The sequence below is a fragment of the Xyrauchen texanus genome, chromosome 44, assembly GCF_025860055.1.
Source record: "Xyrauchen texanus isolate HMW12.3.18 chromosome 44, RBS_HiC_50CHRs, whole genome shotgun sequence".
Classification (NCBI taxonomy): domain Eukaryota; kingdom Metazoa; phylum Chordata; class Actinopteri; order Cypriniformes; family Catostomidae; genus Xyrauchen; species Xyrauchen texanus.
In genome coordinates this window covers 366,798-377,500 of record NC_068319.1, presented here as the reverse complement: position 1 = coordinate 377,500, position 10,703 = coordinate 366,798, and the positions used below count along the sequence as shown (strand labels likewise).

Here is a 10,703-nt window from a genome sequence, read left to right as displayed (position 1 = left end):
CAAACAAACACACACACACACACATATATACACACACACACACACACTCTCAAACAACACACACACACACACACACACACACACACACACACACACACACATATATACACAAACACACACACTCTCAAACAAACACACACACACACACACATATATACACACACACACACACTCTCAAACAAACACACACACACACACACACACACTCTCAAACAAACACACACACACACACACTCTCACACGCGCTCTCTCTCTCTCTCTCTCTCTGTCAGTCAGTCAGTAGTACCTGTACAGGTGCGGCAGATGGACTAGAGCAGTGTGAGTTGTCTGTGCTGGACTCCTTCTTCCCCACCCGAGAGTTCAGTGAGCTGCCACTCTCTACAGAGGTGCAGCTACACACACACACACACACACACACACACACACACACACACGGCACGATGATGCACACAAACACACATGAGATGAGAGATGACAAAAGCAACATAATACAAACATGTGACCAACAGCTGATCTGTCAAAAATCACACATACATGTATCCATATTGATGGTGCTAAATGATGACAGCGCACACGCAGGTGTTATGACAGACACGAGTGACAGATGTTAATATGTTAATGACACACACGTGACACAGCAGACACACAACAGTCACAGCAACACTGGAGGTTAAAACTAGAGGTCGACCGATAGTGGATTTTGCCGATGTCGATATATAAGGTGGTACATATGTTTACTGAACAAACAAACCGCAATAATAACTACAACAATTCAGATTTGGAACATTACGGGGGACTTAAACTTTAAACAAGTCTGAAATATACCGGGGACTCTTATTTTGAAATGACACAGACCAACTAATGACCATCAGCAAATCGGTTTAAGCATGAAAATGCCAAAATTAAAAAAAGATGCTTAATTTATAATTAATTATCGTCACACTTTGAAAAAACAAAATGTACAGAATGGAGAACGGTGGGCACATGAAAAAACATGAAATATTTCATTTTTATTCTTTCTGTTTCTCACATTAATGAGGAAAAAACTGTCGGTTTGTGACACTTGTGAAAGCGGCACTTACCTACAGTGCTGAGAAAAAGTATTTACCCCCTCCTGATTTCTTCTGTTTTTGTGTAATTTTCATATTAAATTGTTTTGATCCTCAAACGTGTTATAACATAAAACAAAGGCAACCTGAGTGAACACAAAATACAGTTTTCTAATATATATATATATATGTGTGTGTATTTATTGAAGTAAAAAAGTTATCCAACACCTTTATCACCCATGTGAAAAACTAAGTGCCCCCTTACACTTAATAGCTGATTGTGCCGCCTTTAGCAGCAACACCTGCATCTAACGCCCCTGATAACTGGAGATCAGTCTTTCACAACGCTGTGGGGGGATTCTGTCCCGCTCTTCTGCGCAGAACTGCTTTAGTTCAGACACACTGGACGGTTTGATCATGAACTGATCCTGCCACAGCATCTCAGTCGGGTTCAAGTCAGGATTTGACTAGGCCACTCACATTTAGCTTCTTTTGAGTCATTCAGAGGTGGACTTACTCCTGTGCACTGGATCATTGTGTTGCATAATCCAGTTGTGCTTGAGCTTCAACTCACGGACTGATGACGGGACGTTCTCCTTTAGGATTTTCTGCTAGAGAGCAGATTTCAAGTTTCCCTCAAAAGACGCCCTGAATCATGCTTGACCGTAGGTGTGATGTTCTTTTTGTGTAATTCTGTGTTTGATTTACAGAAGATGTAACGGGACCCCTTTTGACTCATCCGTGCACAGAACATTCTCCCAAAACGTTAAGGTGTGTTTTGGCAACATCCAGACGAGTCTTAATGTTCTTCTGGGTTAGTGGTGGTTTCTCCTCGCCACTCTTCCATGGATGGCATTATTGCCCCATGTCTTTCTGATAGTCATGAACAGTGACCGATGCGAGAGACGCCTGCAGTTCCTTGGATGTTGTCCTTGGCTTTCTCGTGACTTCCTGTATGAGTCGTCACTGTGCTCTTGGAGTAATATTGGAAGGTCGGCCACTTCTGTGAGGGTTCACTACTGTGTCAAGTGTTCTCCATTTAGAGATAATGGCACTCAATGAGGTTCTTTGGAGTCCCAGAGCCTTTGAAATAGCTTTGTAACCCTTCCCTGACTGATGTATTTCAATCACCTTCTTCCTCATCATTTCTGGGATTACTTTAGACCTTGGCATAATGTGCTGCTGGGTGAGACCTTTTAGCCAACTTCATGCTGCTGAAAAGTTGTATTTAGGTATTGGTTTGATTGAACAGGCTGACAGTAATCGGGTCTGTGTGTGTGTAGTCCAGCTGAACCCCATTAAAAATGCAGTTTCATAGATTCGGGAATTTAGTAATTAAAGAGTCAAATACTTTTTCACACAGGCCCAGTTGCTATTGGATAAGTTTTTGCTACAATAAATAACATTATCATTTAAAAACTGTATTTTGTGTGTACTCAGAATGCCTTTGTTTTATGTTACATTCTGTTTGACTTTTTGAAACAATTTAGTCTGAGATATCCACAAAAACAGAAGAAATCAGGATGGGGCAAATACTTTTTCACAGCACTGTATACATGATGCGGTAAAGCCATCTAAACACTATTGAGATCACAATATGGTCTTGCACGACTACAAAAGTTGAAAGGCAGCATTTAAAAATAGACAGCAATCAGGTCCTCAGTCAGCATTGTGTAAGCAAGCGGCGCCCTCTAGCGGTCTGGATTTTCCATTACACCACTAGAGAATTTAAAAGGACACTTTGTTCCTTTGGTCACTTTTTATTTGCAAAAACATAAGTGCAAAATGTATACAATAATTAAAAGTAAAATATAATCATTTTTTTACACCAAGCATCCTGCTAAGATATTTAGTTATTTTTCAATATTTTTTATCTTCTATTTATCTTTCATTGTGTCTCTCTTTATATATTTTGACCCGTCATGTGTTCAACCGATCCAATCCATGTTCAATGGATATTAATGATTGTTAGAACGGAAGCTTTTGCACCTCTTTGTATGTTTTTAAAACACAATTCCTGAGCAAAACAGTGACCTGATGGGGCTGTGATGAGGAGGAGGGCGCCCCCCAATCGGGCTAATCAGCCGTAGAGAGGGATAAGCGTGGCGGGATGTGGCAATTCAAGAGAGAGAGCCACATGCAGCTGCCATGTGTGCGTTAATGTTTTTGTGTCTTTTTGTTTAAGCTTATTAAAATATGACTTTGATTCCTCAGCCTGTTTCCGCCTCCTCCATTCCCATGTTAACCTTATTGCATTGGTGCCGAAGCCCAGGAAGGTGGAGGGATGCGCTTTTGTGGAGTCCTCACCACTGCCAGCCACCCAAAGGAGCAGCCGCGGCCGTCCGCCGGGGGACAGAGGAGTCACTGCCGGCCACCTGGACGCGGAGGAACGGCCGCCGTCCGCGAGGGGAGGAGGGGCTCGCTGCCGGCCACCTGGACGCGGAGGAACGGCCGCCGTCCGCGAGGGGAGGAGGGGCTCGCTGCCGGCCACCTGGACGTGGAGGAACGGCCGCCATCCGCGAGGGGAGGAGGGGCTCGCTGCTGGCCACCTGGATGCGGAGGAACGGCCGCCGTCCGCGAGAGGAGGAGGGGCTCGCTGCCGGCCACCTGTACGCGAAGGAACGGCCACCGTCCGTGAGGGGAGCAGGGGCTCGCTGCCGGCCACCTGGACGCGGAGGAATGGCCGCCGTCCGCGAGGGGAGGAGGGGCTCGCTGCCGGCCACCTGGATGTGGAGGAACGGCCGCCGTCCGTGAGGGGAGGAGGGGCTCGCTGCTGGCCACCTGGACGCGGAGGAATGGCCGCCGTCCGCGAGGGGAGGAGGGGCTCGAGGGGAGGAGGGGCTCGCTGCCGGCCACCTGGATGTGGAGGAACGGCCACCGTCCGTGAGGGGAGGAGGGGCTCGCTGCCGGCCACCTGGACGCGGAGGAACGGCCGCCCGTGAGGGGAGGAGGGCTCGCTGCCGCCACCTGACGCTGAGGAACGCCGCCGTCAGGGAGGAGGGGCTCGCTGCCGGCCACCTGGATGCGGAGGAACGGCCACCGTCCACGAGGGGAGGAGGGGCTCGCTGCCGGCCGCCGTCCGCGAGGGGAGGAGGGGCTCGCTGCCGGCCGCTATAACGCAGGGGGGGCATTCCATCCACCGGGGGTCGGAGGGAGATTAGGAGGTTTTTCCAGATAACCGATAGTTCCAAAAGCAACTATCTGCACCCATTAATTGGTAAAACCGATATATTAGTCCACCTCTAGTTAAATCGCTATGACGCTAATCTGCATTTTCACTTGCTTTCACCGTCAGATCATTGAGACACGAGTTTAATCAGGGTAAATCAGTAGTTCAGTCCATGCACACAGTATTATAATGTCAAACCTGGACTACACAACTCTCATTAAGACAATCTTACCCACACTGTTCACATATCATCAGGTTTACTGACAACTCAGCTGATTATTTGAGACAACAGGATTAACCATCATGCTTCATGCACACTAGAGTTAGCTAGTTACACCACACAATCACCAACAGAGAGAGTTAATCTCACAGTTCACAGGCAAACCAGTACAATCTTAAAACCAATAACTCAAACAGACTGTGACTCTAAACACACGTACCCTTCGTAATCGTGGCTGGGCTCGTGCCGTCTGATAATCAGATACGTGACGACAGAGATGATGATTATCCCGATCACAGCGCCGATCACGCCACCCACGATGACCGCTGTACTGGTGTGAGGGAGGGACTCTAAACACACAACAATAAACATACCGCCATCATGATGATGTCATACACGACAGTCTGATCGTTTGTGTCGTTAAATCACCTTTCATGACGACTCTGACTTTAATGACAGACGGTTGGCCGGTGATGTCTGGTGGATTCTTCACGTCGCAGCTGAACGTCCCGTTGTCTTTAAACTGCATATGCATGACGCGGATGGACGCGTCCTTCTTGTTCATGTCGCCGACCCACTCCACACGAGATTCAAACTGAGGGACAGAGCCTGTGAAAGGCTTCCCACCTGTGAAATAGAAGATCTGTGGAAAAACACAAAGAGAAACACTCATTAATTCACTGACTTACTGTTGAATGTGCTGTTATCATACACAACGACAATACACTTCTATGACATCATAAAACATATTTTCAAAATTAATAACTCAGTGGGTTGACTGAACGATAAGTCAACTAGTCTGTGTATGAGGAGATATATTTTTAAGTAAATCTTTACTCTAAATCTCCACTCTCACTTTCACTTTCAGATGTAAAAGTGAAGGTGGAGATTTATAGTAAAAATTACTTAAATATTGAACCGTTTCTCACCCACACCTATCATATCACTTCTGAAGACATGGATTAAACCACTGGAGTCTTATGGATTACTTGTATGCTGCTTTTATGTGCTTTTTAGAGCTTCAAAGTTCTGGTCACCATTCACTTGCATTGTATGGACCTACAGAACTGAAAAATTCTTCTAAAATCTTCATTTGTGTTCTGCTGAAAGAAAGTCACACACATCTGGGATGACATGAGGGTGAGTAAATGATGACAGAATTTACATTTTCGGGTGAACTGTCCCTTTAACCTCTAAAAATACCTAACTACTGGGCTCTCACACTGGCAGTTTTCTATGAAACAGTGCATGGTTGGCATGAAAAGTTGGTGATGTGAAAGCTGTTTTGAGGACTGTGGAATTGAACATGAGACCATTTATGTGCGTGAGTGAGCGTGCAACCAGACCCCAAAAAATATAATTTTTGAGCATCAGATATAGTCGCCATCTACTGGACATGTACAACTGCTGCATTACAGCATGCGACGAACAGAGGCGCAAGTGTCGTTCACTCTAGTGCGCATCATGACACATAATTCATAAAAAAACGATAACATTTTATTGATCAAAACTATCAAAGTCCTCCGTCTAATTAAACTGGCAGCACACTAAAACACTGCACGCAAGAAACATCGGAGGAGCTGCGTCAGTAAATTCATCCCCTATAAATCACTGCTGCTTTTAAATCAACCTTCACTAGTGGACCACACTCATCAATCAGTCAGTTGTAGATCAACTAGTTAAAGGAATATTCCGGGGTCAACACTAGTTCATCTCAATTGACTTCTATTGTAAGTGTCTCACTGGAACACACATTTGTGCTTCTTTAAAGAAAAGAAGGGTTACTATAACCAATGAAATCACTCAATGTCTGAATTATGTACATGCAGCAAATAAACACATATGAGGTAAACATCCGACTGTATGGACATCAAAGGACACGTACTGAGGTGGAGGTTCCTGTGTTGCCCTCCAGAAGGAATGACCACGTTACTGAAGCAGAGCTGCTGACCACCTCTTTAGATTTAAAACTACACGCCAGAGTCGCTGACGTCCCGTTCTCAACAAAGATCTCGGCTGGAGTGTAAACGTCAATCGCTGCGGCCGGAAACAACCCTGAAACAAAGTTCAACATGACACTCATCAGTTCACCTGTAACATTAAACACAGTTAAATGTAACTTAAATATATCAAACTATCGATTTAGCAACTTTACAGAAATAAATAAGCAATATGAACACATTCACATTCAATAAAAGCACAGATATTGTTGAACAACATTATAAAATGTAAAAAATATATCTACACTAATATAAACAACACAGCTATGATGATAATATTTACAGTCCGATTTTGCCCACTTTACAGTAAAAGTACAGTGACGTATCAGAGGACTTTACAGTAAAAGCAAAGCGATGGTATCAGATTACTTTACGGTAAAAGTACAGTGTCGGTATCAGAGGACTTAACGGTAAAAGTACAGTGACGGTATCAGATTACTTTACGGTAAAAGTACAGTGACGGTATCAGAGGACTGTACGGTAAAAGTACAGTGACGGTATCAGAGGACTTTACGGTAAAAGTACAGTGATGGTATCAGAGGACTTTACAGTAAAAGTACAGTGACGTATCAGAGGACTGTACGGTAAAAGTACAGTGACGTATCAGAGGACTGTACGGTAAAAGTACAGTGACGTATCAGAGGACTGTACAGTAAAAGTACAGTGACGGCATCAGAGGACTTTACAGTAAAAGTATAGTGACAGTATCAGAGGACTGTACGGTAAAAGTACAGTGACGGTACCAGAGGACTTTACAGTAAAAGTACAGTGACGGCATCAGAGGACTTTACAGTAAAAGTATAGTGACAGTATCAGAGGACTGTACGGTAAAAGTACAGTGACGTATCAGAGGACTGTACAGTAAAAGTACAGTGACGGCATCAGAGGACTTTACAGTAAAAGTATAGTGACAGTATCAGAGGACTTTACAGTAAAAGTACAGTGACGTATCAGAGGACTTTACGGTAAAAGTACAGTGACGTATCAGAGGACTGTACGGTAAAAGTACAGTGACGTATCAGAGGACTGTACAGTAAAAGTACAGTGACGGCATCAGAGGACTTTACAGTAAAAGTATAGTGACAGTATCAGAGGACTGTACGGTAAAAGTACAGTGACGGTACCAGAGGACTTTACAGTAAAAGTATAGTGACGGTATCAAAGGACTTTACGGTAAAAGTACACTCATGGAATCAAAGGACTTTACAGTAAATTTACAGTGACGTATCAGAGTGACAGTATCAGAGTAAAAATACAGTGATGGTATCAGAGGACTTTATATAAAATACAGTGATGTATCAGAGGACTTTACAGTAAATGTACAGTATGTATCAGAGGACTTTACAGTAAATGTACAGTATGTATCAGAGGACTATGCAGTAAAACTACTCGTGACAGTATCAGGATTATTTCTGGTTCTCATGTTCTTTACATTGTAATACAATAATAAAAACATGATATTATCATTGTATGTTTTTGTTTGTTTCTGCAGACAAAGACGTAAAGATGCCTATTTAGAAAATCTTACTTAAGGGATTTACTTTTTATTTATTTGTTCATTAAAATAGATGTTATAAATAATTAAAATGAATATAAAGCTATGAATCTTTCTGAAAGGAAACCGAAGCTAATCATTCACGTGTGATTAAATTAAACGGCAACATTTACAATAAAACTATACACTTATAATGAAAGACTTATCCATAAAACGACTAGCTTTGATGATTTATTGACTTTATAAATCTTTTAATCAGTGAATCTGATATAAAATGGGAGGCTAATGTGCTAACAGAACAATACGAGCTAAACCTCCTAAACTGAGAAACAAACAAAAACACAGCTTTAAATTATAGTATCTGCTTTAGACAAATAGACCAGCACAAACATCAAATATCCATAGCGAAACTGAAATCACATGTTAAAAATATATAAAACCGCCAGGTAATTTATAATATGGACTGAAGTTAGCGGGTTAGCATGCCGCTCAGCTAACACTCAAAGATGCGATTAAAATAAAACTCCTTATAATTATTTTATTTAAACTCACCAGCGATAATAAACACCACAAATACACAAAATAAAACATGGTTGTGTGTAATAATCCGAACCCTTATTTCCATTCTTTAGATTTCATTAATATCGACCGAGTGTCGAAACCTCAATGTTTGTTTACAGCATCAGTCTCTGAGTCTCCCACTGATCTCGGATCAGACTCACACATACACTCGTAGCTGACTCGACTGTACTGATCACACTCTACTGATCCCAGATCAGTTCTGTTTACTGATCTCAGATCAGACTCACACATACACTCGTAGCACACTCGACTGTACTGATCATACTCTACTGATCCCAGATCAGACTCACACATACACTCGTAGCACACTCGACTGTACTGATCATACTCTACTGATCCCAGACCCAACAGCTAAATGTGCTTGTGAGGATGGATATCACCAGTGTGTGCGCTTCAAGTTGAGGCAGGAGAAATGCCATTGAGACTCTGCCGAAACCAGCTGCTGGTCAATTACTGGATAAATCTGAGAGGGGTGGAGATAGTCATCTAAAAGTGGCTCTCTGGTGGTAGATTACATTTTACAGATGGATCAAAGGATCCAATAACAGGAAGTACAAGGAAAGAGCATTGCATGAGTGGAGATACAAGGAAGACATTCATATTCCATTCAAAATAAAGTTGAAGATAATTGTACATTTTGTAAAAGTGCCCCTGAGACTTTTAATCATTTATTTTGGAAGTCTTTTAGAGAGAGGTAGAAAATTATTTCCAAAAAGAAGCTAATGTTGTTGTTAATTATGAAGAAAGTCATGTGATGTTAAAGAGTTTCTCAGTTGATAAAGATAAAAATTTAGTATTTATATGTGATTTAATCATTATTATGGCCCATTATTATTATACACAAAGGGTCAAATGGATTGAAACAACACACGTATTTGAACAATTTAAAATTTAAAAGCATATCTGGAATCTCCAAAAGTAGAACTATAGAACTGTTTACTATGATTACAATTATTAATTAATGCATTTGTTCTTTCTTTTATTTTTATATATATATTTTTGTCTTTTTCAGGTAATTTTCTCAGGTAATATATATATATATATATATATATATATATATATATATATATATATATATTTTTTTTTTTTTTTTTTTTTTTGCGGTATGTACCCTTGTTTGTACTTTTTGCATAGTTCTTTTTTTTTTTTATTATTATTTTTATCAGAACAAGGTACATTGAAAGTATACAGTGACATAAACACTATTGAAGGTCTTGCTTTTTAACATTTTCCACCCACAAATTCCCATCCCAACACAACTTTCCCAAAAAAAAAAAAAACCATAAAAATAAATAAATAAATAAATAAATAAATAAATAAATAAATAATAAAATAAAAAATAATACAAAAATAATAATAATAATAAATCAATAAAGAGGGGGGGGTTTGTTTAATAATCAAATCATTTTAAAGAGGGAGGAGTATATTCTTCTCAAAATAGTTTATTAAAGGGTCCCATGTTTTGTAAAATGTTCTGGTTGATCCCCTGAGAAATTATTTAATTTTTTCAGTTTTTAAAAACATCATTAGATCACTAAGCCATGCTGACATAGTAGGTGGATTGTGTGATTTCCACTCTAGGAGAATTCTTCTTCTAGCTATTAATGTGGCAAAAGCCAGGGCATTCTCTTTATTTTTAGCTATTTGGAAGTCATCGCCTCTAACTCCAAACAAAGCCATTATTGGGTTAGGGTGAATTTTTAATTTAAAAGCTGAGTTTAAAATCTCAAAGACTGAAATCCAAAATTGTCTCAGTTTAGGACATGACCAAAACATATGGGTTAGATCTCCCTTTGATGCCTTGCAGCGGTCACACGTTTCATCTATATTTGGGTACATTTTAGCCAATTTTGTTTTACTATAATGAATACGGTAGAGAACTTTCATTTGAATCAGATTGAGTCTTGCACAGGATGAAGTCCCATTTACTCGATCAACAGCTCTAACCCAGGTGTCTTCAGATATGTCGATTCCTAACTCTCCTATCCATTCTGTTTTGATCTTTTCTATTGATACATTTTGGAACGACATGATCAGGTTGTATATTTTTGAAATGGATCCCTTAAGGTGTGAAGGGACCCTCAGAACTACATCTAAACGCGACTCAGAGGGCAATTGTGGAAACACAGAGCAGTGGGCTTGGATAAAGTGACGAACCTGAAGAAATCGAAAAAAATCGGAGTTTTGA

At 41.0% G+C, this 10,703-nt stretch overlaps 1 protein-coding gene across 1 annotated transcript in view; it reads right to left on the bottom strand.

Moving 5' to 3' along the window:
• LOC127636433 (myelin protein zero-like protein 1) overlaps window positions 1-8,627 on the bottom strand; it is a 10,400-nt gene extending 1,773 nt beyond the window's left edge. The window contains exons 1-5 of the mRNA XM_052116907.1: window positions 8,486-8,627; window positions 6,324-6,493; window positions 4,868-5,081; window positions 4,659-4,788; window positions 287-392 (exon numbers count right to left, since the gene is read on the bottom strand). Of these exons, the coding sequence (XP_051972867.1) occupies window positions 287-392; window positions 4,659-4,788; window positions 4,868-5,081; window positions 6,324-6,493; window positions 8,486-8,558 (693 nt within the window). The 5' untranslated portion in view covers window positions 8,559-8,627. The remainder of the gene's footprint in view (window positions 1-286; window positions 393-4,658; window positions 4,789-4,867; window positions 5,082-6,323; window positions 6,494-8,485) is intronic.
• Window positions 8,628-10,703: the final 2,076 nt, after the last annotated feature.